This window comes from Macaca fascicularis, chromosome 1 (assembly GCF_037993035.2).
Source record: "Macaca fascicularis isolate 582-1 chromosome 1, T2T-MFA8v1.1".
Taxonomy (NCBI): domain Eukaryota; kingdom Metazoa; phylum Chordata; class Mammalia; order Primates; family Cercopithecidae; genus Macaca; species Macaca fascicularis.
Window position 1 is genome coordinate 82,233,086 of NC_088375.1, and position 27,859 is coordinate 82,260,944.

Consider the following 27,859-nt stretch of genomic DNA (forward strand, 5'->3'; position numbering starts at 1 on the left):
AAGCTGCTATGTAATTTCAAAGCTAAGATTTAATTTCTGAAAATAGTTTTCTAGTTCCAATGCTAAAATCTAGTCTCTAAAAGAGTAAAGAAGGTAACAAAAATTAGCAACTGTTCTTTTGAAGACTTTTAGATAAATAATAGGACTTAAATTTAGATTCAGACCCAGTGTGGTAGCTCACACCTGTAACCCTAGCCCTTCGGAAGGATGAGGTGGGAGGAGCACCTGAGGCCAGGAGTTTGAGATTGGCCTGGGCAACACAGTAAGCAACCCCATCACCATTAAACAACAACGAAAACACAAAAACAAAGCCAAACAATTTTTTTGAAATCAGCTGTGTGGCGGTCCACGCCTGAAGCCCCAGCTACTCAGGAGGCTGAGATGGGAGTTCAAGGCTACCGTGAACTATAATTGCACCACTGCACTCTAACTTGGGCTACAGGGCAAGATCATGTGTCGAATAAAATTTTTAAAAATTTTTTTAATTAAAAATAACTAAGTAAGTTCAGGTTCTATTTTCTCAGTTTAGCAATAAAGGGCACAACTCACTCTCAAGACCGTGTATATAATGTAATGTGTGACATTATTCTTAGTGGCTTTAAAATCTCTACAGTAAAAAACTAAGGCTGACTCCAAGTTTTCTGGTTTGGGAAAACTGGGTAGATGGCTGCTTTTCACTGAGGTAGGAAATTTAAGAAAAAGTAGATTTTGTAAAAATAGGTGAGAGGGAAAGGAAGTTCTGTTTTGGACATGCTGTGTTTAATGTACTTGAGAACCCAAATTGTGGTATTAAGGTCTAAGGCTCAGGAGATAAATTCTGTAGCTCTGGCCTGTATCTAGCTGTCATTAGAACCATGGAAGTATAACCTAAGGATGAGGGAAGAAACAATTCTAGAACACATATTTCTTTTTTTTTTTTTTTTTGAGACAGAGTCTCGCTCTGTCGCCTAGGCTGGAGTGCAGTGGCGCGATCTCTGCTCACTGCAACCTCCGCCTCCCGGGTTCAAGCGATTCTCCTGCCTCGGCCTCCCGAGTAGCTGGGACTACAGGTGTGTGCCACCACGTCTGGCTAATTTTTTTGTATTAGTAGAGATGGGGTTTCACCATGTTAGCCAGGATGGTCTCGATCTCCTGACCTGATGATCCACCCGACTCTGCCTCCCAAAATGCTGGGATTACAGGGGTGAGCCACCGTGCCCAGCCTGGAACACGTATTTCTTAAAGGGGCAGTTAAAGAAGAAAAGCCTAAGGAGTAGCCAGGAGTTAAACTAAGAATCTAAAATGTTTTAGAGGTCAAAGGAAAAGTTTCAAAATAGAGTAGTACAGTGCTATAGTAAGGTGAAGATACAGGCTGGAAAATATCCACTGAATGTAAAAGAGGTATTCTCACCAACATCAACAATTCTGGTGTTATGTTAGCTCCACAGGTCCTAATAATACAGAAATATGAAGAGTGAAGGAAAAGTAAGAACACAGGCATTGCGAATGTGTAGTAGGTAATGATTTCAAGAAGTTAGCTCTAAAGTGGAGGGGGAGAGAGAAAGAGAGGTAACTAGGAGCACAGAGTGAAGGTTTCATTTTAAGATTACAGAGAAGACCTTCTAATCAATGGTTATTTCAGAAGAAAAAGGATGCTTTCATTCCTATGTAAAACTCTGGACTGCTTTTCTACACAGGCTTATGAGAGCTTGGTCCCTGATCTGAAGGTTGGAAAAACTTAGATTAAGTATTTTTCATCATTTAGTTTCATAGGTGCTGATGTACTTGTTAAAACACTTTGGCCATGTTCCCATAGATTTCAGTTTCGAAACAGGAGGGCAAGCTCCTAACTTACTGATACCTCTTGAACCATTATGTCTAGTCACCACCTTTCAAAATATTTAAATTTATGAACCAAAAAAAGATTTGGGTTCACAAGCGTCTTAATTTTAACACTGTTATCAAATCTGCTAATGGAGCTATGAACCATGAAACTATATAGCCTTTTAATCTATTATCTCTTCCTACCTCTATTCAATTTTATACAAAAAGATTTTAAAATCCTCAGAAGCAGGTCAATGACCATTATTAAAGATTTTAAAAGGGACAGGGGAAAAAATTTCTAATCACTTTCTTGTAGAACATTTAAGATAGGTACCAAGTAATAATTCAATACTTTAAGATTAAATAGCCCTTTTAAGTAATTTAAGGCCAATATCTCAAACAATTATTATTTCTGTATTTCAAGTAGGGACAGTGAGGTAAAAACTCAATGGTTACAAAAGTGGTTTATACATATGTAAAAAATTATTTTAAATCACAGTAGAAATATGCATATATAGACAATTTTTATGGTTATTCAGAAGTTCCTCGTTATTCCAAAGCCCTCACACTTAATATGCTTTTGTTCTTATTTATATTATTTTCATTAGTTCTTTGATATCACTGGTAAAAGCAACTGAGCACATGCACTGCAGCTATTCTCTATTCTGTTTGGTTCATCAGATCCAAATTATTTCATTCTTGAAGTCTGAAATATTTCACAATTTGTTATTTGATATCTTAAAATTAAAGCTATGCTTTAGGCCCAGCATGGAGGCTCATGCCTGTAATCCCAGTGCTTTGGGAGGCCAAGGCAGACGTATTGATTGCTTGAGGCCTGAAGTTTAAGACCAGTAGGGGCAAGAGACCCCATTTCTACAAAAAAATTTAAGAATTAGCCAGGCATGGTAGCGCATGCCTATATAGTCCTAGCTACTCAGAAGGCTGAGGTGAGTGGATTACTTGAGCCTAAGGCTATACAGTGGCCTATGATCTTGCCACTGCACTCTATCCTGGGCCAAGAGAGAGAGACTGTCTAAAAAAGAAACCAATAAAAACATCAAGAACAAAATAAAGCTATACTTTAATTTTAGAGACCATTAAAATAGTAGGTATATTTTTTATTCAAAATACTCCTAATTTCAAAAGAGAAGCCTGAATTCTTACAAGTTAAATTATGGACACGGGTAGACACAGTAAAAAAACCAAAACTATAAGTTAATAATAGCTGTTGTTTTAACCATTTTTAGAGTCCATCTTCTACTAAAAAGCAGAACTTTCATTAAGAAAAAAGTATTACCATGATCTTTATGTGCAGTAAATAATTTGGGACATAGTTAAACTGTCAGACACAGAAAACGAGTAACCAAACCTATAATGAAAAACTGGCTTCCCAACTTCAGTTCTCAAGGTATGGTTACTATATAAACATACAGAAATTTCTCATAATTTTCAATTTTCATAGTTCTAGCTTTACTTGTGAACAAATGTTAAATCAGACATGAACTGTTATATAGCTACAGGATAAGACTCTAAAAAAGAAAACTAAAATAAGTTCATCATTGAGTTTGTAAAATGTTAGCCTATTTCAGAATATAAGAAGTTTTCCTCTTACCTACTACAAACATGATCTATAAGCAGAGACACAGAATCTAGATTATTATCAAGTTTGGTATTGTGATATAGGCACCGATCCCTTTGTAGTTCCACCGCCTGCCGCAGGAGAGTCTGTAAACGCCGTGGGGGAAGCATCACTGATGGTGGTAAATACGCTTTAATAGAAGATATTTTAAAAAAGAGAAATAATAATAAACTGTAAACTTTTATTTAAGACATTTGCTCATCTTCTGCTGTACTTGTTCCTACCCCAATAGTATCTACTCCTTAAATAGAGAAGTTCTGGGTTATGTGATATGTAAGCTTTACCAATATTTGTCAGCAGCAATAGTTATGTTGCTCATAGAATTGGATATACTTGGGTGGGAGGGGTTTATTTTGTATGTGGACTTTCTAGGGGCAGGGAGAGGTAAGCGGGGAATAACAACAACAAAATGAAGAAAAAGAAGACAACAATGAAAAGAGTATCAGGGCCGGGCGCGGTGGCTCAAGCCTGTAATCCCAGCACTTTGGGAGGCCGAGACGGGCGGATCACGAGGTCAGGAGATCGAGACCATCCTGGCTAACACCGTGAAACCCCGTCTCTACTAAAAATACAAAAAACTAGCCGGGCGAGGTGGCGGGCGCCTGTAGTCCCAGCTACTCCGGAGGCTGAGGCAGGAGAATGGCCTAAACCCGGGAGGCGGAGCTTGCAGTGAGCTGAGATCCGGCCACTGCACTCCAGCCCGGGCTACAGAGCAAGACTCCGTCTCAAAAAAAAAAAAAAAAAAAAAAAAGAAAAGAGTATCAGATAATTATCATGTACCAGAAGGAGACCAGGTATAAGTAAAATCTCCACTTAACAAAGAGCAAAATTTTGGAAAATGCTGCAACAGGTCAAGCTCTAGTTCCCCTCAAACTGCTCTAAAAATCGCTTTTTGGCCTTTTGGCTAAGATCAAGTACAAATTACTCCGAATGTCAAAGATACTGTGTGAATTCAGGCAGTAACTGGTGTTTTGATATCAGTATTAACCTATTGCAGTCCTTGAATGCCTTATACCTCCCCAAATGCATGGCTTTGTGATTCTTAGGATCGTCACTGTCATCTCAACATCAAAATTATAGAATCATATAATTTTCAGAGAGAACAACATCTTTTACATATAAATACAGGAAAAATGAAACCCGCATTACAATCTAGAATAAACATAACATGGTTGGGGAAGAATGAAACAATTTACCTAAAGAAACCTGGGCCTTACTGTTGAAATCAAAATCTTTAAAGCACTTGTGACTTAAAACTGTGGTTTACATATTTTTTTCTCTAAACACAGCACTTTTCCCCCAAACAAAATCTTAAGGGGGGGGGCATCACCACATAATACAAATGAAAGAAGGGCTGCTCTGGGACCAGTGCCCTTTCACTGACTCCTGAGGTTAGCTTCTTAGACTCCATGACAGAGTCTGAAAAAATGGATTCTCCCTCTTCTAACCACTCAATAAAAGTATGTCTAGATATGTCTTCCTAATTGATCACTGTATCCATTCATAATCTAAGAGAAAACACAGAGACATAAAAAATTAAGACTCTTACTCTGAAGTTTGTCCAATAGTTTAGATCGGGAAGCTGTCCCTTTGCCTTCCCATTCTGCTTTTGCACGTAGGTCTTCTGCATGACTACACATCAGATACCTAAAAATACAACAGAGAAAGCAACCAATATCAAACCCATTTCTTTGAAATAAATATAATTGAAAAGTATTGACCATCTGGCTATCTGCTTCTTTCTAATACATATCAAGAAATTTCTACAGTGGACTCAATTCATTAATATAATCTGGCACCTGCATATAATTACTAAAATGTAAGTAACAACACCTAAATATATATTACCTACTAACAGAACATATTCTTATGCTATTGTTATATATTATATATATGGCTCTTATTGTGCAGGTTCTGTTATAGCACTCAACACATATTACTTCCTTTAATGTTTATAACAACCCTGTAAGCACTATTATTATTCTATTTTTATAAATGAGGAAACCAAGGCACAGAAAGCTTAAGTAACTGGCCTAGGGTTAAGAGGCAAAGCGGGAATATAAACTCAGGCATTCTAGCTGTAGACTTGCTCTTAAGCACTAGGCTAACTTAACTACTTCTGAAGAGTAAAATAAAACCCAAAGAACATACCTTCAAGACTTTATAATAAACATCATTCAACAAATAGTATAACTGGATAATCATTCTTGTGTCATCTTGTGAAAGATATTGAGATCCCAGAGCACAAAACTGGGGAACTGTTTTATTGCTCACTGTATGTACAGAAGGTGGAATAAAAGCTACAGTTCATACATTCTGGAGAATACATGAGGGCCCCCTGCTGGGAGTGTGACCCTGACCTGGTTTTGGCTCTTCCCAGAAGAATGCGCTTTGAAAGTAAAAGTAGTGAAGGTATTATTCAAACATGGAGATTAGACCTGGCAAGTAACTCTCCTGCTATTTTGTCTCATGCTCTGCCAGACAAATCTCTTCTCACTTGTAAAAAGAATATTAAATAGGGTAATGAGGATTTTTGAAGATGAAGCATATTAAGTACTTAGTCTACTACCTGCTATACCTCTCAGTTAACATTAGTGTCACTCCCTCCCTTTCTCAACTGCATAAAGCATATTTCGTTTAGAATCTAAATGATTTAATAGTCTCTTCCCAAACAGCAGAACTACTTCTCGTTATTTACTACATAAATAGTGCTTTAGCTGATCAAAAAAACTTAATAATGTAAGTAATTATGCTGTTGTGAATATTTTGTTTCTAAAATAACTTCTTTTGGGCAAAGTTTATTATCAATAATTATTTTAAAATGTTTATTTTTAAAATTTTTAAAAAATGACTTACAATTGCTTCTATGTCCTTGTGAAAATACACATTAAAAGTTTCAAATGAATTTCTGTTTACAGAAAGTCACATGGTATAACTAAAAGGACATTGGACTGAGGAGGAGAAACTCTGGGTTCTGATCCCAGCTCCACATCTTGCCACCTTCGAACCATTTCCTTAGGTAAAAAACTCAGGGTTTGCGTGAGAATAAAACCCATGTGACTAAATTATATGTTCTGACACAAGAGCAGGAAAAAAATCATGTGAATGATATTCTGATGACAAAGAACTCAGATACTGCATTAAAAATGTAATCAGCACGCCTGTAATCCCAGCACTTTGGGAGGTGAGGCAGGCGATAACCTGAGGTCAGGAGTCCGAGACTAGCCTTGCCAACACGGTGAAATGCCATCTCTACTAAAAATACAAAAAAAAATATTAGCTGGGCATGGTGGCACACACCTGTAATCATAGCTACTTGGGAGGCTGAGGCAGAATTGCTTGAACCAGGGAGGTGGAGGCTGCAGTGAGCCAAGATTGTGCCACTGCACTCCAGCCTGGGTAATGGAATGAGACTCTGTCTCAAAAAAAAAAAAAAAAAAAAAGGTAATCAGAACAAGATAATTTGTCAGCTACCATATCAAAACATCTAGCAGGCCACGTGTGGTGGCTCATGCCTGTAAACCTAGCACCTTGGGAAGCCAAGGTGGAAGGACTGCTTGGGCATGAGTTCAAGACCAGTCTAAGCAACATAGCCAGACTCCATCTCAAACAACAAACAAAAAACCTGTAGAATTTACTGTTACAAGATGTGATAGTGGGTAAGACCAATGACTTTGGAATCAGTCAAACCAGGCTTTGAGAACTGCTTTCTGAATTATTAGCTTTATATTGTGCTGGCTACTTAACTTCTTTGAGGCTCAGTTTCCCTACATGCAAGGAATGGGCCCTTATCTTGGGCCCATTCTTTTGTCCATCATTTTGTATTTACAAACTCATGTGTCACATATTTATTCTTGATGCTGGAGCCGTATCATACAGTGAAATATGCTATAAAGAAAAAAATTAAAAACAGAGTAATGTGATGAGAACACCCAGTGGGTAATCTTGGGAGATGATGATGCTCGGGTTGGGAACTAAACAAGGAGTACCCAGCTATGCAAAGACTGGGGAACATACATTTCAGATGGAGAGGACAAGCAGTGCAAATGCCTTAAGGGGTGACAAGTTAAGGAACAGAAAGAGCACGAGTGTCACTATACAGTAATGAAAAAAGAAAATGATGGCAGAAAAGGATCAGGGTTTTTGTGGCCTTGCACAGAGATTTTGGGTTTTAAGACTGCTGGAGAGCCAGTGGTAAGGGAGTGAAGACTTCATTTATGGTTTTGCTTATTTGTCTGGCTGCCATGTGAAATACGCATTGTTAAGAAATTAAGAGTGAAGCCGGGTACAGTGGCTCACACCTATAATCCCAGCACTTTGGAAGGCTGAAGCAGGTGGATCACCTGAGGTCAGAAGTTCGAGACCAGCCTGGCCAACATGGTGAGACCCCATCTCTACTAAAAATACAAAATTAGCTGGGTGTGGTGGCACATGCCTACAATCCCAGCTACTCAGGAGGCAAGATTGAAGAATCACTTGAACCCGGGAGGTGAAGGTTGCAGTGAGCTGAGATTGTACCATTGCACTCCAGCCTGGGCGACAACAGTGAAACTCTGTCTCAAAAAAAAAAAAGAAAAGAAAAAAATTAAGAGTGAAGACAATGTAACTAGGTGGGAAGCTACTATAATATTCTAGCAGAGATGTCCATGGCTTAACTAGGCTAGAAACTGTGGAGATTCAGAGAAATGAAAATTTGAGATGTTTCAGAATTAGGCCATACATGTCAAAGTTAAAAGATGAAAAAGCAGTATGAGGCTTAAGTTTTTCCCTTCAGCAACTGGGTTGAAGATCTTGCGATATGCTAGAAGTGGCACAGGTCTGTAGGGGTTAAATTTATTCCTGAATTATTCTTTTTTATACTAGTGTAAATAACACTGTTTTCTTAATTCAATTTTTTAAATTATTCATTGTTAGATTTTAGAAATACCATTATTCTTGTGTATTGATCTTGTGTCCTACAACCTTGCTGAACTTGCCTATTAGTTCTAAGAGTTTTTTAGTGGATTCCTTAAATTTTCTTTATATAAAATCATGACATCTTTGAATGGAGATAGTTTTACTTTTTCCTTTTCAACCTTTTATTCCTTTTTCTTGACTAATTTCCCTGGCTAGAACCTCCAATACAATGTTGAACAGACATAACAAGAGTAGACATCATTGTCCTATTCTTGATCACAAGGAGAGAGGTTTCAGTCTTTCATTGCCAGCACTGTGAATTTTCATTAATGCCCTTTATTCGGTCAAGGAAGTTCCTTTCTATTCCTAGTTTGTTGAGTGTATTTATCATGAAGGGGTGAATCCAGAATTTTGTTTTGAGGCTGGGTGCGGTGGCTCATGCCTTTTAATCCCAGCACCTTGGGAGGCTGAAGTAGGTGGATCGCTTAAGGTTAGGAGGAGTTCAAGGCCAGCCTGGGCAACATAGCGAGACCTGTCTCTACAAAAAATGAAAAAATTAGCCACACGTGGTGGTGCATGCCTGAAATCCTACCTACTTAGGAGGGTGAGGCAGGAGGATGGCTTGAGTCCAGAAACTGGAGGCAGCAGTGATCTATGATTGTGCCACTGCACTCCAGCCTCATAAAACTGAGACATCTATTAAACATCCAAGTGGAGAATGTCAGGTATGCCACTAGATATACACATTGGGACTTCAGATAAGAAAGTAAATTTAAGAGTCACCGGTATACAGACAGTACGTGAAGGCATGGTATAGAATGAGATTACCTAAAAAGAGTATGTAGATAGAGAATAAAAAGGAGGCCCAGGATCAAACCTTTGGGTAATCTAACATTATAAGGATTAATGTGGCCAGGTACAGTGACTCATGCACTGTGGGAAGATCACAGGAGTTTGAGACCACACTGGACAACATAGTGAGACCCTGTCTCTACCCTTCATACCCCAAAAAAGGACTGATGTTGATGTGAGGATTAAATGAGGTTGTTTATGTGAAAAGCTTAGCAAGGGCCTGGCACATGACAAGTATTCACTTAAAAAGTTAGTGTGCACCAATACTGGAAATGTCGTTGTTTACCATGATCCATATCATAAGATTTTTATTTTGTTTTTAACTACAAGAGCTGCCCTTGGAATGTAATTGGGTTTTCATAGAAGATTTTAAAATAGCATTTCACAGGCAATACATATTTTCTTCTCCCTTTCACCCACTTAAATATATCTCTACCCTAATCTGAAGTTTTCTAGGATGACCAAAATAGTTCATCCACACAGGAGTGAGTTTACCTAGATAAATATCTAAGAATTTAGCAATAATCAAGTATTTATATTTTGGAAAAATGTTAAATAAATATAACTTTGGCCCTCCATTAACCTGAGTTCAAGAACTCAGTTTCCTTACCCACTAAGAACATGAATGCGCTCTGTATTGTATTTCAGCGGCGTCAATTCACAGCGTAGAACTTGCAGTGCCTCCAGGACTTTGCCATCCTCCAGGTATTCTAGGTACTTCTGCTGCAGCAGCAAAAACTTCATCCTCTGACATGACAGAAAGCAGCAGTCAGGGGAAAAAAGTTGATGGAAGTTTCAGAAAATGTTTGTGCCTAAACAGAACAGTAGAAACCATTCTACTATGCCCTTTGAAATAACTTTTTATAAAGCTTCAAGATGACTCAAAATAGTTTAGTAGAGCCACAGTAGATTAAATGCGACTTTGCTCAATTCCACATCTTACTAAAACTCTGCTTTGAACAAATAATCTCAAATCAGACTAGATCATTAGTGACCGAAGTATCAGCCTTGGAAAAAATGAATTCTCCTCTCAAAGCAATTTCCTAGAATTTTAGTTCTTGTATAAAAAATTAGAACTATTCCAAGTACTTGAAATTCGCTTTTTAAAAAGTATGACTTTATAACTAGGGCATTGGGGGGTTTTATGCAACAAGTTTTGAGAAGATTAGAGAAAAAACAGTAAATGAACTATTTAAGTCACAATGTGAAAGAGGGACTAAGTAGACCAGAAAGCAGAACTACAAACACCCAGGAGAAGCAGAAAAGTGTCTTATTTTGGCTTATCAAAGGTTAAGAGCTGTCCAACAAATGGACTACAAGTTGGTATGCAAAGTATTGAGATTCCTATGACTAACGTGGCCAAGCACAAGCTTGATGCACTCACTCTCTTCTAGGCAGCTATTAAGGGATGTCTACATTAGATGGTTGAACTTAAAGGTTTTTAAAAAGATTCTTTATTAGTACTTGTGTATTTCTGACAATCTGATCACTAATGCATTTATTGTTTTTTTGTTTTTTTTTTGAGACGGAGTCTCGCTCTGTCGCCCAGGCTGGAGTGCAGTGGCCGGATCTCAGCTCACTGCAAGCTCCGCCTCCTGGGTTCACGCCATTCTCCTGCCTCAGCCTCCCGAGTAGCTGGGACTACAGGCGCCCGCCACCTCGCCCGGCTAGTTTTTTGTATTTTTTTTTAAGAGACGGGGTTTCACCGTGTTAGCCAGGATGGTCTCGATTTCCTGACCTCGTGATCCGCCCGTCTCGGCCTCCCAAAGTGCTGGGATTACAGGCTTGAGCCACCGCGCCCGGCCCACTAATGCATTTAAAAATGAAAAACAGGAAATTATTATTAGCTCTTTTCTCCCCTAAACCAATAACCATTTTCTAGCTTTATTGTGAGACACTTTCACATTTAGTTTTTTTCCTGAACCGCGTTTTTGACTTTAATACTTTTAAATGCTACTTTATTATTTTACTTTTAACTTGGTCACAATCTTAGCAGTTTTTTACAAGAGAAAAGGGATGTTTATAAATATCATTTCAAAACTTCTTTTAAACCTTAAACCTAATTAAGGACCACAGCTTGGAGGGACCCTTTCATCATTATTTGGTACTTGTGGAGCTTGAGCAAGTCAATTGATGTAAACAGAAAAGTCGTAGGTAGAGAATGTTAGTTATATTCAGAGACTCCAAGGAATACAGTGGTAAAGATCTCAAGCCCACTTAAAATTAAAACTTAAAGTACAATTTTTCTTGTTTGTAAGATGCTTTTTTTTTTTTTCTGAGACAGAGTCTCACTGTGGTCCAGGCTGGAGTGCAGTGGTGCCATCTCGGCTTACTGTAACCTCTGTCTCCTGGGTTCACACGGTTCTCCTGCCTCAGCCTCCCAAGTAGCTGGGATTATAGGCACCCGCCACCGCACCCAGCTAATTTTTATATTTTCAGTAGAGACAGGGTTTCGTCATGTTGGCCAGGCTGGTCTCGAACTCCTGACCTCAAGTGATCTGCCCACCTTGGCCTCCCAAAGTGCTGGGATTACAGGCATGAGCCACTGCACCTGGCCCAAAATGCTTACTTTAAAACCATAAAAAACTACACTGCTGTCACAAAATGCTATGGAGAAATTACCATTTATTTGTAGAATTAACAGTGTAATAAACTGCTCTACAAGATTTTCTATCAAGGAGTATTTGGAAGAGAGATATAAATTATAAGCTTGTAAAAGTGGTTTCTAGAGAAAGCAAGCAATAATAAACCCTCTCATATAAGTTAGGCATGTATTTCAATACATCCTTTATAAAATACATTGCTTATGCTTGATACAAAGCTCATCTTAAATATATGGCTAAAGAACAGAAAAAAATTCAAACCAAGACACTCCTGTAACTCTAGGAAAATTACACTTACCAAATTTTACATATAAATTTAGAATGACAAATGAATGTTTCAGAAATACATTAATTACCAAGATGCCCTGAAAAGTACATTACTACACATATAGCCTGAAGTTAACCTATGTTAAATGAAAAAACTTTGACATTCATCTGGTCACAGAAAGCAAAAACTAAACAATGCAAAAAAAAAAAAAAAAAAAACTAAAAATAAAAAAATGTTATATTTGAAGTTATTCTGGATATTTGCACCATTTTAGCTTCTGGAAAAAATGCAACTATGAAATGAAGACCTCATATATTTTCATTTGTCAATATAATGTTAAAAGTTTCATTCCACTGGGCGTGGTGGCTCACGCCTGTAATCCCAGCACTTGGGGAGGCCGAGGCGGATGTATCACGAGGTCAGCAGTTCGAGACCAGCCTGACAAACATGGTGAAACCCCGTCTCTACTAAAAAAAAAAAAAAAAATACAAAAAAATTAGCTGGGTGTGGTGGCGGGCGCCTGTAATCCCAGCTTGCTGGGAGGCTGAGGCAGGAGAATTGCTTGAAACCGGAAGGCGGAGGTTGCAGTGAGCCGAGATTGTGCCACTGTGCTCTAGCCTGGGCAACGAAAGCAAAACTCTGTCCCCCCCAAAAAAAGTTTCATTCCATTTTGTGGTATTTTTAAAATTCAAACTTGAAAATCATATTCAGTTGCAGAACTTTTTCATTTAAATGCCACATGGAACTGGCCAGAGCATGTGACATAATTTCTTCACTAAATTTTCTTAGTAATTGGGAATTGAGGGACTTAAAAAAAAATTTCAGGGCAAGTTTTTTATTTACTTAATATTTATATATTTTTTGGTATTAATCATTAGGTTCCTATGCCCATCCCTCCCCCATTCCAATGTGTGTAGGGACAGTGCCCAAAGTGCTGTTTCCCCCTTATTTTCCCACCAAGATCTTGATACAACATGTTACTCTCTTTCTATGGGGCAGAGGTGGGGCAGGAGAGCAGAGAAAGGCTGCCTAAAACTCTGAGAGAAGCCAATATAAACACATATTTCTGTATATACAGAGAATGCTATAAAAGTAGCACAAGAGCATTTCTCTATGAGTCATTTTATCCAGATCAAGACCAAGAATATTCTCAAACAGATATCAAATCCTGGTATTGTGCATGGCAACTAACATGCTGCTGGCCAAGCACAGCTAGAGATTTGAGAGAAAATGTTTATTCTCCAAAAAATCAGTTGAAGTATTTGACACATATGATAAGGGTGGGGAGTAAAACTGTATTTTACCTCCCAAAATTTAAAGCACAAAAATGTAAATATAACCTCAAGAAAGCAAAAACCCTATAATTAATAAATAATGCTAAATACTGAAAACACTGTAAAAATCAGACAAAATTAAAGCTTGCTGAGATGGGGACAGGGCTCCACTAATGTTTATGTTTAAAACAAATCTTGAAGAAATAAAGATAGAAAAATATTAGGAAAATACACTCTCCTTTAGCTCTCCCCAGCTCCCAACTAGACCTCTTAAGAGATTATTTGTGGTCTCTAATGATTTTTCACCATCTCTGGGCCCAGCAAGATCTCCTTCTCCATTTTAATATCTAATAAATTTGAAATTGTTAAGTGACTAGGATAGCTTGAATGATAGTTTCACACTGTAAATTCTGCGGTTGCTACCCTAGTCCACCCAATACTGAATTGCTTTATCCCTTCCTTTGCTCCCATATGATTAAACTGAACTCAACATGAAAGAAAAACCCAGAAATTATGATATTCAGAAAGTTTGGTTCTCAAGGGTGGCCTCCTAGCTAATTCAGTAGTGATTCTAACTCTGGAGTAAGGTTATAACCAAATCTTATCAATTAAATCATGAATTCTCAGAGAAAAGGGGAAACAAATTATATTTAAACTTGGCTCTCAAAACTCCTATTTGACTTTAAAATATACTAGTTAATTATAGATGCCAATTTTTGTTAAGCATATTTCCATTACATTAAAAAATAACCAAATATTTCTAGACATAAAAAAAGTTTTCTATTATTGGTCTCGTATACCCATCCAAATTGCCCAGAAATGGCTAAGTATACTTGAATCCAAACTAAAAAATGCTGATTTGGCCAGGCACGGTGGCTCACGCCTGTAATCCCAGCACTCTGTGATGCTGAGGCGGGTGGATCACCTGAGGTCAGGAGTTCGAGACCAGCCTGGCCAACACGGTGAAACCCCGTCTCTACTAAAAATACAAAAAAAATTAGCCGGGCGTGGTGATGGACACCTGTAATTCCAGCTACCTGGGAGGCTGAGGCTGGAGAATCTCTTGAACCCGGGAGGGAGAGGTTGCGGTGAGGTGAGATCACGCCATTGCACTCCAGTATGGCCAATAAGAGGGAAACTCAGTCTCAAAAAAAAAAAAAAAAAAGGTTCATGAGAGCAACTTCTGCCATTCCCAGTACCATTTAACTGGAAACCATTTAAACGGCTGGGTGCGGTGGCTCACACCTGTAATCCCAGCACTTTGGGAGGCTGAGGCAGGCGGATCACAAGGTCAGGAGTTCGAGACCAGCTTGGCCAATATGGTGAAACCCTGTCTGTACTAAAAATACAAAAATTAGCTGGGCATGGTGGCATGCGCCTGTAGTCCCAACTGTTTTGGAGGCTGAGGCAGAAGAATCACTTGAACCTGGGAGGCGGAGATTGCTGTGAGCCGAGATCACGCCACTGCACCCCAGCCTGGGCGACAGAGCGAGACTCTGTCTCAAACAAACAAACAACAACAACAACAACAAAACAAAGGGAGTAGGCTGTAGGGAGAGTGGATTGGGTCAATGAAAACATTCACGCTTAAAAAATAAAGTACAATTTTAGTCTAGACTAAGCCATCAATGTGCCTGGGTATACAATTAAAATAATTATGTTTAAAGAAACCCTAATAGTTGTCTCCTAAGATATTATTACAAATTTAAGCTTATATTAGATTCTCTTCTGGAGATGCGACGGACGAGAAAAGTAAATTTAAACAAAAGTAAAGTAAAATTAAAAGTAAATTTAGAGAGATGAAAAGCAACTTCAAAAAATGCTGAAATGAATCTTTAAAAGCAATTGATTCATCAATGCTTAAAGTGAGATAAAAGTTGGAACCCCTTTCTTTGTATAAATACCTAAACAGTTTGATGGCATGAGACTCAGCCAGAGATTTAATCTCCATTTTTTTATTAGATCCTAGAATGTTCTACAGACTCAACAGACTGTAAAAAGAAAGGATTCCTCCTTATTATCTATAACTATCTTTCTTCAGTTTACATGTTGCCTCTAATGAAGGTTTCTAATGCGACAGTCATAACTGACATCCAATACAGAACTCTCAAATTACTATAAATAAGAAAAAAATAGGAAGTAAGCCTATTAAATTTTTTACCACTAAATTACAGATATAATTTGGGTGAAGTTTAAACAACCTCCAAGAAATCACACACATTTTAAAACAGTCCACAGGCAAGCTCTTTATTGTCAACACACAAGTAGTGCTAACTTGCCCAATGGGAAAGCAACCTTAATTCTTACTTTGGCCATCTTACTGTCTTTATTTTAGCTCATTCAGTCAGAAGCAAAAATTTATGAAGAACTGCTCAATAAAATGTACTTGGGTATTTTTTTTTAAAGCCCCAAACACACCAGTTGAGGACACTTTAGTTAATAAAAAATTTCCAATCCCTTTGAATATACGTTTAACTATTTTAACTTGTTTTTATTTTTAAATTTTACTACAGAATTATTTTATAAGTTAATTTATTACCAATCATCTTACTCAACAGTAGTTTAAAATTTTTAGTATTTTAGGTATTTAATGAAAGAATAAAAATAATATACTACATCATCAATTTAAACGAATTTGTATTTGTTCTTGCTTGTCTGCACCTTTAATTCACCTGAAGCCCATTTCTCTAGGATTATATTATTGTGTAGAATTATATTGAGTTTGAAAACTCTTTTGTAACAAGATTTCAAAAAAAAAACACACAAGGCCCAATTTTTATAGAAAGAGACAGAAAAGATTAATGTTTGACCCAATTTTTAAAAAATCAAAATGTAATAGTCATTTACTAATATTTAACAAACAGCTGGTTTCTCTACTTCACTTCCTATTTGCCTTCTTTCTCTCCCCACCCCCAGACAGGAAACTGCTTTTGACAACAAATGAATCAGCTAGAAGTTAAAAAGCCAGCAGCTAGCAGCTGATTCTTCATGGTTTCCAAACTCCAGCACTTAGAAAAACCTTATTTCCTCTCTCCCTCACCACCATCTACTGAAGAATTAAAGCCCATAAGTCTAAAAGATTCATTAAGATTTATGAAAGAGACTAACAGGTTAAACTACTAAATTGATCTTGTCAGGGAAATAAGGCCAGTAAGCAGGGCCTAATGGTCAAATCTGCATACAAACCCTCCACCAGAGTGATACATATTATACAAACTTTGACACTGTCAATTCACACAACTGGAATACAAGAATGGAAAATGGCCAGCACACCAACGGAGTTGGCTTGAATTAACTATAATTCCCAAAGATTAAAAAAAGATAACGTATCAGCTTCTTAAGGCTGTATGGATATACACACCCAAACACATTTTCTCTTTAACCAGCACATTCAGTATTTTAAGTAACATAATAAAAGTATAATTTATCTTTAATTCTATAAACATAAAACTCCTATTAGTAGCACTGAAAGCACGAAGAGCTTTCAATATATTTTTTGTAGAGCTTAATTTATAAAGTTCAAATGACACATTTACTATGTATGATTTTAAAGATACAAAATTCATACTTTAAAACATACTCATCCTAGTTCACAAATTATCTGAAATTTAACTACTTTTAGGCCTTTTTTTTTTATAAGAGGCAGAAGCCTAGAGTTATCAATAACCTATTAAAATAAGCATAAATGTGAAACTAAGAACAAAAGTGTATTTACCACAATTATTCCCAACAACGTTTGAGAGATTTCAAGTGCGCCTCTTACCACAATAGCATGAGGAGAATGCACTAAAGGCTTTAGTTCATTCAGGTCATTTTCTGCCTGTAAAAATTGGTATAAAAGAAAAACAGAAATGTCACAAAATGCATATCAAATCTGTAATTTTAGCAGCAGTCACACAGCTCTATATGCCCTACTTTACCTTATCCCAGTCTCCTTCCATGACATGATTTCGGAATTTGGTAGCAGAAGGATGTTCTAAACGACATCCTGACTCTTGCATGAGGAGGTCAACAGTCTGGCTGCAGGAGAGATACAGTGTAAAACAGACCTGACCAACTTTAGGGTTTTAATCTTCCAAATAAACTAATGTCCATGAAAACAGATGTAAAATTTTTAAGCTAGCCTCATGATGAAGAAAAAAATAGCTTTCATGTGCCTGGTTAAACAAACTTTATTTAAAACTGACACCTACATTTCTTCCTAGTCAAGTTAAAAACCTTTCTTGAAACCAGAATCAATATAAGTTCTTCCTAGTGTGCCATTTGATGCCTCAATTTAATGTATAAAGTATAAGATTTCTAAAAATGTGCTGTAACCAACTAGTGAAATAAATGAAAAACCAGGATCTACATACTACGTTACTACATTTTTAAAGATCAAAATTATTAGCTTCACACGGTGACACAGACGACCAGTGTCAGTTAAGAGCTTATATATCCAGGTATTATATTGCATAGAAATTCTACTAGGTCAATCTTTAAAATTAAAATAAATCCAGCATCAAAAACCATTCCCTTTCTCTCTATACTAAAAATAGCAAATTTACTATGGTGTAGGTTCCAAACAGTCACGAGTTATTTCCTCCTGCTGCTGTCAGCTTGCTTCTTGTCTCAGTAATATGTTCTGTTAGCATTTACAAAATCTGTTTTCATACTAATCCTTTTCCCTAGGGAATAACGTGACTTCTTCCTACCACATATTTGTCTTTGAGCACTTAAAAGATTCATCAACTGTATTTTCTTCCCTCGTGTATTCTGGTATCTAAGAACCTTCATTTATCAGTCTTGTATTTTTTGTGCTTATGTTTCAATGCTTTCTTAATTCAGCTTTAAAACTTAATTTTTAGCTAAACAGTGCAACGATCTGCCTGAAAACCAAAATACTTATGTCACTTTTAAAAAGTTCTGTTCTCCTCCCCACTCCCCAAGAAATCCATAAATGCAAAAGTACACATCGGCTAGCCTGAGAGCTTAATCTACACTCTGAATGTAGGAAACTGACTGCTGCTGCACGTCCTCCCCCCCACCATTTCATTCTGACTCTGATTCTTGCACCTCCTTCATCGGACACTCCCACCAATCCTACCTTCTACCCCCTTAGTTTTTCTTTGTGTGTACACAAAACGGTGTTTTTTGTCCAAGGTCGCTGTCTACCCTCACCCTATGTTAGGTATACAAGGCCACCTAAATTGTATTTGAAAACAAATGATTCACCAGATCAGATGTCCCCTTTTCAGAGGCGATCATCTTCTTGATATTAAACTGAGATTTCAGACTAGTTAGAGTTAGACCTCTTGTACACACACACAAGGGCCTTTAAACGACATCAACACTGTATCTTCATTATTCCCATCAGATTTATTCAACAACCTCTTTCCAAATGATCCCAGCCCCTCCGTTCCCATAAACACTTGTAGGTGATTGTCTTTCCTGATTGGTGGTTTGCTTGGGTTGTTGTCTGCCACGGTTGGGGGTGGGGAGGTGTCCCACAAAGATGCCTCCAAGATACACTTGAAAAACAAATCCTCCAAGGTTCATTATTTCCACCAGCTCTAATCCACCCCTCCCCCAACACAGAGAGGCACACTCCCGCATCTGTCTTTATTGACAGACAATTAAGCTCTGAAGGTGCGTGGGGAGAAGTCATTCTTTGGGTTTCTCCTACCCCTTCCTAACCCCTCAACCGCCTGTCTCGTCTCACAATTTGTCAGACTGATTAATTCTCCCCTATTTCCTTTCAGGTCCGCTCCTCCTCCCCGGTCGGCCTGTCTGAGCCACGTCCTCCTGTGTACTGGGCCCTGCGTGCCCAGCACTCATTCTCTTTAACCGAGCTCTTTCAAGCCCCCCTCCCCTCCTTCCCCTACCCCCCTGGAGCCTCCGTCCCTCGGTCTGTCCATCACCAGCTGCCGGTAAGGGATACTTACTTGAGCCCTAAGCCATTCAAGTGCTGTCCTATTAGCCTAATGACATCCTCATCTGACTGGGAGAGCCGCTTCTTCTTCTTGAGGCTGCTGCCCAGTTCTGGGGTGGCCAAGGAAGAGGAGGCGGCGGTGGTGGCGGAGGCAGCTGCGACGGTGGCTGAGGATGCGGCGGCCGCCCCGCCGGGAACCCCGTTATTGACATTCAGGCTGTTGCTATTGTTGCTGGCGGCGGAGGGGGCGGAAGGCAGGAGCCCATTGGCGTGGGCCAGGTCCCCCGCGGACGAGGACGACGAGGGGGACGACTCCCCGTTCTGAGCCGACAGGCAGGCGAGTTCCGGGGTCTGTCCCTGGCCCCCGCCGCCCCCTCCTCCTCCGCCGCCGCCGCCGCCACCTCCTCCTCCTCCTCCTGCCCCGTTGGCCTGCATGATGCTGCCGCTGACCAGGCTGTGGCCGCTACTTCGGTGGGAGACAGCAGCGGCGGCGGGAGGGGCAGCAGCCGGGGGGAGTCCCACCACTACCACCACGGAGGAGGAGGAGGAGGAGGACGACGACGACGAGGACGACGAGGACGGAGGGGAGAGGCCTGCTCTGCCTGCCGAAGCCCCGGGCTCTCCTGCTCCCTCCGCCGCCGAGGCTCGGGGTTTCTTCCGCGGGGGCGGGGAGGCTCCGCCGGTGTCCGAGTCGGAGGAGGAGGAAGCGGAGGCCAGAGTTTCCTCGCCGAGAGAGGCCGTGGTGGGAAGCCGGTGGGGCGAGGCGGGGGAGGGGAGGCGGGGGCCGGGGAGAGGGTCGGGGTAAGGGGGGCCGGGGAGGCGGGGAGGGGGTCAGGGTAGGAGGGTGGGGGTGAGAGGAGGGGGAGGAGGAGGAGGAGGAGGGGGAGAAGGAGGATCCGGGCCCTTTCCCCCCCCCCTCCCGGAGGCAGCTCGGGGTGCGCGGCCCGGGGGTCGCGCCTGGGGGCGCCGCGGGGCGGCTGCGGGGGCGCGGGGCCCGCCGCTGGGCTGAGCCCCGGCAGTGGCTGCGGCGGCGGCGGCGGCGGGCGGCAGCGGAGGCAGCTGCCGCCTCTGTCCTCGGGTCCGCTGCGCTCTGCTCCCTGGTGTGTTGATTCTTCCCCCAGCTGCTGCCTAATGGAGTCCAGGCGCTCGCGTCACAGGAAATGCCTATACTGCCCTCCTCACTCACTTCCGGTGGCAGGTATGGAACCTATAGGGGGCCTGTCACCCAGCACGTGCGCCGGGGCTGTCCCGGGGGTCAGGGGAGGGAGGCCAGCAGGCCGGCGGGGTCCGCCCCGACCCCGACCGCGACCCCGACTCCGATCCGATCCTATCCCCAGCCCCTCTCCGGCCTTTCCCCTTGCGCCCTGGCTCGGCTGACTCGGCGAGCAGTAAGTTCGTAACTGCTCTCCGAAGCCGGGCGTGCATGGGATGGCAGAGTTGGCGTGCGTGCGTGAGTCCACCAGTGTGGCCTGGGCATGTAAGGTGCGCGGAGGGACTGGACCTTCTCATCAGGTGCTGAAGGTGAGGGTGGAGCAGGAGGCGAGGTTCGGTAGCAAGAACTTCCAGGCACAGGGCTGTAGTAGGCCCCTCTCTTAATGGTAACCAGGACCGAAATCGGGTTTCACAACCTACTTGTTTTAGGGTGGAAAAACTTGAATTTCCACAGCCAAGTGCCACACAGTTGCTGTACCCGGGGCCATCCCGGGAGCTGTGAGATAATGAGCCGGTGAGACTCTCTGCTCCACCCTGGGAAGGTGAGCTATTCTAGAGGAGCATATCTGATGGGGACAAGAAGTCTCAAAAAGGCTGTGTGGTGTGTAGAGAAGGGGAGGGACTCTACTGTTGAGGCTTCAGTATTTTAGCACTTGCCCAGCACCTCCTTCTCTCTTCCAGCTGCCTCTTGAGTCACTGCCCGGTTTAGGGAGCAGTAACATAAACCAAACAGTTGCCTCCAAAATACGCATTCTGAGGAGGATTCAGTCACCGATTCAGATCCAAGCTTGAAATTTTTACGTGGCATGTGAGCCTTCCGTGTCATCATGACTTACTAATTTATGTGAATGTAGAAATGCAACGACAAAGACTGGGCTGAATCTTAATCATTGGCAAATGGTGTGCATTATCCCCAAACAATTATGTGGTCGATAGCATATATACTCGATATGTACAAAGATTTTCTCAGAAATTAAAAGTCTTTCTCTGAAGTAGTTTTCCTGTGGGGAGGGGGAAAAAAACACCATAGGTTCTAATGAATACATCATACATCGCTGATATTTATTATACTAATAACTGAAAGTAAATTTGAGGCCTTTGGAGACAGTCGTTTGTATTTGGGAATACAAAAAAAGATGATGCTGATGAGAAATTAGTAAAGAATCCTGAGGTTTATGGATCCTCAGACAGGAAGAAGTAAGAGGAAGGTCAATGCAGGATCTTACAAGGATTTGGTTCTGTAGTTCTTATTGCTTAAATTTGCTTCCAGGTGGCAGCTGTAATTGCAAGGTGACTCACATACAGTGTTTATATTCACCTGAGGCCGACCTGAGTTCTAGTTGAGGTTCTTAGAGCTCTGTCACTGTATCCAGCAGAGCCTGAATTACTAGATAGTTAACACCCTCAGAAAGCCCTGTTTGTATATTAACTTTAGACAACCTTATTATTAAAAGTGTTGCTATTGTTTAGGCAAAATTTAATTTTTGCAAAATGGTTTATAATAATTTATTAGGCAACATTGAAGACTTGCTTCTGAATAAAGTCTGTAGGTTTTATAAAGGAAATCAGTCACTTAGTGGCAGCTACAGACAAAGCTCACACTTTTTAAAAATTAACAAAAGTAAAATGATGAAAAGTAAATTGGATTCCATTGCTATCTAAACTCTATATTCCAGTTTTTCTGCTTTTTAAGTAACCAACACTGCTTGTGGTAGAATTCTGAATTTATGAAGTCCCTTACAGAACATTTTTCTCTGTACTAAAACACAGCTTGAGAGTCTGTTATCTGAACTCTGGGTCTTTAGGTCTTTCTAGAGCCAAGTTTCAGGTCTATGTACAGATGAACAATTCTGAAATACACTCTACGCACTAGGAACCTTCAGTAACACCACATTACCTACAGAATAAAATCCAAATTGTGTCTTGCTCACCACAGGTTGGTTTCAGTCTTTCTTTTCAGCTTCATCTCTTATTTCTCCGCTTCAGGGACCCCATCTACTTTCCCCCAAATGTACTGACTCATTTCTTTTTCAGAGTCTTTGACTACACTCTCACATCTTTTCTTCACCTGTCTGATTCCAGTCAATCTTTCAAGACTCAGCTCATTTCAAACCTCCTCAGAGGATCCTTTCCTGACTTCCACTCTCCTAGCCGTCATTGTGAGTGTCATTTATTAGGCTCCTCAATCGCGAAGGCTACTTGTGATGTAACTTGCTAAGACCCCTTCTTCAGGTCATCAGAGAGAAGCCTTTCTAGACTTCTGTCCCCCTGATTTACCTTCCCCTTTTCACCCTCCTCCTAAGAAAAGACTAAGATGGGTTTAGGAACAAAGGTCCAAGTTATCTTTTAGAAAAAAGAAATCAAGTGTATATTTTGATACTTGATTCATTTGTATTTGTTTCTGTACTGTTTTTAACAGGTCTCTATTTGACCCATATTGTGCTAGGTTCCAAATAAGAGGTAACTCCTTGTCCTTGAAATGGCAAACAAGCCTTTTTCACTTGTCTCACCTTTTTTCAGGGATGCTGTAGAATCAAGTATAGAGTAGGTAGTCGAACTAATTGACCTATAGGCCTTTCCAACTGTAAGAGGTCTGTGAACTGTATGAGACTCCCAACTAATGTACAAATTCCTTGAGGGCACAATCTGTATATTGTTCATATAATCCAGTTTTTTCAGCTCTTGGGTTGTGACCCATTTGTAAGTCATGAAATCCATTTAGTGGGCCATAATTTGTATTTTAAAAAATAATGTGGCAAAGTATAAAAGCATAGAAGATATCCAAGTGAATCACTCAAAAGAGGGGTGATTATTATTTTGTGAAATTTTTATTTGAATGACAGACACATGTCTATGCTTCACAAAGTAAAATATATTTCTTCTGTAGGCCATTGTCAAAAAAGTTTGAAAAACATTCATATAAGCCAGTCCAGACTAGACTAGAAGGCAACTCAAGAAATAGGTGTTGGATATATAAATGACAAATGACTAGTACTGCCCACGGTAGCTTTTTTTTTTTGAGACAGTGTCTCGCTCTGTCGCCCAGGCTGGAGTATGGTGGCACAATCTCAGCTCACTGCAAGCTCCGCCTCCTGGGTTCACGCCATTCTCCTGCCTCAGCCTCCCAAGTAACTGGGACTACAGGCGCCCGCCACAACACCTGGCTAATTTTTTGTATTTTTCATAGAGACAGGGTTTCACCGTGTTAGCCAGGATGGTCTCGATCTCCTGACCTTGTGATCTCCCCGCCTTGGCCTCCTAAAATGCTGGAATTACAGGCGTGAGCCACCGCGCAGGCCTTTTTTTTTTTTTTTTAAATACAGATGCAGTCTCATTATGTTGCCCAGGCTGTTCTCAAACTCTTGAACTCAAGTGATCCTCCAGCCTTGGCCTCCCAAAGTGTTAGGATTACAGGTATGAGCCACCACTCCTGACCACAAGACAACATCTTAACTCTAAAAATTAAACTCTACCATATTTTAAAAAGCTGAGATAGTATAAATGTTTATAATAAAACATAAAACCAACATTTCTCACAAGTCTTTGTGACTAGTAGAGACTGTAGTTGTTCTGTCCAGATGTAAGTTTGGTATATCAACTTGGTGCTTAGCAACATCGATATTTAATTTTTAAAATTTTTGTTAGGAAGAGGTAGTTTTCAGATCTCAGGTGTCTTTGGGAAGGAATATTTTTATATTTATATCTCCAGCTTCATTCCTAGCTTTTCTTTGGGATGCTAAAATTGTCCAGCTGGACTTGGGCCTGGTTGGGATTGGGAGAATCCTGGAGAGCATGGTTCTTGGGTCTGAACAGTTGGTCAGCTGATTGACTCCAGGCAAATCATTTAACTTTTGCAGCCCCTCAGGCATGTCATGTTTAAGTGGGGATAATGACATTGGCCTACCTGCCTGCTAGAGTTAATGTGTGGGTCATGAGATAACGAATATAACAAATATTTGGAAAAGTACTGTGTTGAAATATTTTAAAATAAAATTTAAATCCCCCTTCATTTAGAAAGGATTTGAGGCAGCTAAATGCAGAGGTATAAGATGGTTTTTTGGTTATGATTGTTTCTGAGCTGTGACTCTGTAGTCACTTTCTACTCAGCCCTGCATTCCTCTGTAGCTCTAGGCAGACGACTCTGAACATGGCTTCATATTGGCCTTCCATGAGTGGGTGAAGGGCATCTGGCAGTTTTACCTGCTATTCTATGCATGTTTCTCCAGTGCTTGCTTATTTTCCCCTTCTGCAAACATTCCGTTCATGCCATGGCCATTCAGTACAGTCCTGTAAGCAAGGGTAGGGGTGGCACACCAGGTGGATTTAAGCGCAAAGACAGGACGACTGCTTTGCCACAGGCGCCTTTACAACCAGCAGTTGTACACAGTTAGACATATTCACCTTCCTCTCAGTGGAAAACAGTCCTCTTCTCAGTAGCTGTCTCACGTTTTTGAGACCCATTTGGTATAAATAACAATGTCGCGGGAAATTTCCTGAAGGAACTGAAATGAACCATATAAATGAGATCGTTCTTTTCCTACCACACAGCTGGGATAGACTGCTTAGTTTGTACTTGCAGCTCTGATTTTGCAGTATGGGTTGTATTTAAAAAAAAAAAAAAAAACATTTAACTCTCAGCTATGGGTACAAAGATAGTCACTAAAGCATTATTATTTAATTTTATTTATTTATTTATTTTTGAGATGGAATCTGGCTCTGTAGCCAGGCTGGAGTGCAGTGGTGCAATCTCGGCTCACTGCAAACTCAACCTCCCAGGTTCAAGTGATTCTCCTACCTCAGCCTCTCCAGTAGCTGGGACTACAGGTGCAGGCTACCATGCCCAGGTAATTTTGGTTTTTGTTTTTTTTGTTTTGTTTTTTGAGATGGAGTCTCGCTCTGTCGCCTAGGCTGGAGTGCAGTGGCGTGATCTTGGCTCACTGCAAACTCCGCCTCCTGGGTTCACACCATTCTCCTGCCTCAGCCTCCAGAATAGCTGGGACTACAGGCACCTGCCACCACACCCGGCTGATATTTTGTATTTTTTTTGTTTTGTTTTGTTTTTTTTGAGACGGAGTCTTGCTCTGTCGCCAGTCTGGAGTGCAGTGGCGCGATCTGGGCTCACTGCAAGCTCTGCCTACCGGGTTTCACCCCATTCTCCTGCCTCAGCCTCCGGAGTAGCTGTGACTACAGGTACCCGCCACCACGCCTGGCTAATTTTTTGTATTTTTTAGTAGAGTCGGGGTTTCACTGCGTTAGCCAGGATGGTCTCTATCTCCTGACCTTGTGATCTGCGCGCCTCGGCCTCCCAAAGTGCTGGGATTACAGGCATGAGCCCCCGTACCCGGCCTGATTTTTTGTGTTTTTAGTAGAGATGAGGTTTCGCTGTGTTAACCAGGATGGTCTCGATCTCCTGACCTTGTGATCTGCCCGCCTCAGCCTCCCAAAGTGATGGGATTACAGGCGTGAACCACCACCCCTGGCCAATTTTGGTACTTTTAGTAGAGATGGGGTTTCACCATGTTGACCAGGATGGTCTTGATCTTTTGACCTCATGATCCGCCTGCCTCGACCTCCCAAAGTGCTGGGATTACAGGCATGAACCACCACGCCTGGTTGCATTATTATTATTACTTTTTTATTTTGAGTTAGGGTCTTACTCTGTTGTCCAGGCTGGAGTACAGTGGTGCAGTCATGGCTCACTGCAGCCTCAACCTCCAAAGTTCAAGTGATCTTTCCACCCCAGCCTCTTGAGTAGCTGGAACTACAGGTGCACACCACCACACCTGACTACTTTTTTTTTTTTTTTTTGTAGAGGCAGGGTCACCCTATGATGCCAAGGCTGATCTTGAACTCCTGGGCTCAAGCAGTCCTCCTGCCTTTGCCTCCCAAAGTGCTGGGATTACAGACATGAGCAATTGCTTCTGGCCTGAAGCATTAAGAGCAAAAAGAAAGTGCTAATCACCATGTGCTGACATGGATATAGTACCAAGATATGTTATTAGGTGAATAATGCATGTTACAAAACAGTGTGCCTAATATGATGCATTTTGGTAGATAAATTTATGTATATATGCACATTTTTTCTCTGGTGGGAAAGAAAAGCATAAACAGGGTTTCTCTTTGATGGATGGAGTGGGATAGGAAGGGGAGAAGTTCTTATTTTTCCATTTAATACTACTCCTTAGTGTTTGAATTTTACAGCTGTATACAGTATTAAGTATTTCTAAAAAGTGCCAAGGGGTTATTTGGGTTGTGAGATTGTATATAATTTGTCTTTCTTTTTATATTGATGTTATGCTTCTAAAGCACTCGTTTTTAAAAGAACACTCAAAAAACATCAAAATGTTCATAATAAAAACATGCCAGATAAACATGCCATAATAAAAACATGCCAGATAAGGCAATGTTATTAAGTATATTTGACAGTTAAGTCTTTGTTTTTCTAAAATCTCCTTCTCATTACCCATACCTCTTATATTCTCAGACTGCCATCTCTGCACACACCCACCCCATCTCTCATTTGGTTAAGTTCATCTGGGGAATAAAGGGCAAAAAGACATTCCTATTTATTAACTTTGAAAAGCAGATAAATAATTAATAGCCCCAGGAGTCCCTGCATAGACTCCAGCAGCAGGCCCTTTGGGCAGTCTTCCTTCTTCTCAGTTTCAAATGTGTTGTTCATCCCTCTGGCATTATGATAATCACAATAATCAATGGTAAAACACAATTATGACTGTTAACAACAAATTCTAATTATCATAAGAAAATGTTTCTGAATATGTGTATGCATCCCCTGTAGAGGTAATGGATCAATAACTAGGCATTTAAAACTGAAAAATTTTAAAGACTGTAGTAGATTATTCATAAAGTTTAAAAAATTGTTGAAGGGATGTCGAGGCTTCTTCAGTTAATTATTATTTTTTAAAATTATGCTCTTTACTAAATAATACTAAACATATAGGCAAACATGAAATATTATAATAGCCTAAATTTTAAAAAATTTATTGAATGAAAGACCATGAATGTCAGTCATTACCAACAAAATGCAAAACAATAACTCAGCTTTTTGTGGCTAGTGGAGGGGTGCTTGGCCAACTGAGGACTAACAGAGTTTGGGAGATTTGTTGATTCCCTTAATTGTTTTTTTTTTTTGAGACAGGGTCTTCCTTCATCGCTTAGGCAGGAGTGCAGTGGCACGATCATGGCTCACTGCACTCACCTTGAGGTGGGCTCAAGCAGTCCTCCCACCTCAGCCTCCCGAATAGCTGGGACCACAGTCACACACTACCACACCTGGCTAACTTTTTGTAGAGACGAGGTCTCCCCGTGTTGCCCAGGTTGGTCTTGAACTCCTGTGCTCAAATAATTCTCCTGCCTTGGCCTCCCAGAGTGCTGGGATTA

The 27,859-nt window shown here is 40.6% G+C and overlaps 2 protein-coding genes across 11 annotated transcripts in view; one reads left to right on the forward strand and one right to left on the reverse strand.

Moving 5' to 3' along the window:
* WDR26 (WD repeat domain 26) overlaps positions 1-20,386 on the reverse strand; it is a 49,714-nt gene extending 29,328 nt beyond the window's left edge. For 3 of the 6 annotated variants that reach the window (XM_074037231.1, XM_074037235.1, XM_005540958.5), the window contains exons 1-6: positions 19,260-20,386; positions 17,256-17,355; positions 17,099-17,155; positions 9,801-9,937; positions 4,992-5,089; positions 3,416-3,572 (exon numbers count right to left, since the gene is read on the reverse strand). In XM_074037231.1, the coding sequence (XP_073893332.1) occupies positions 3,416-3,572; positions 4,992-5,089; positions 9,801-9,937; positions 17,099-17,155; positions 17,256-17,355; positions 19,260-19,681 (971 nt within the window). In that variant the 5' untranslated portion in view covers positions 19,682-20,386. Of the gene's footprint in view, positions 1-3,415; positions 3,573-4,991; positions 5,090-9,800; positions 9,938-17,050; positions 17,156-17,255; positions 17,356-19,259 lie in introns of all 6 variants that reach the window. The other 3 variants (XM_005540957.5, XM_045397716.3, XM_005540960.5) reach the window with 1 other exon arrangement.
* The window catches only part of CNIH3 (cornichon family AMPA receptor auxiliary protein 3), a 373,524-nt gene continuing 365,824 nt past the window's right edge, over positions 20,160-27,859 (forward strand). For 2 of the 5 annotated variants that reach the window (XM_074037255.1, XM_074037293.1), the window contains exon 1: positions 20,160-20,444. Coding sequence is in view for 2 of the 5 variants with exons in the window: in XM_074037269.1 (XP_073893370.1) it covers positions 20,675-20,767 (93 nt within the window). In the remaining 3 variants the exon portion in view is untranslated. Of the gene's footprint in view, positions 20,768-27,859 lie in introns of all 5 variants that reach the window. The other 3 variants (XM_074037269.1, XM_074037238.1, XM_065542515.2) reach the window with 2 other exon arrangements.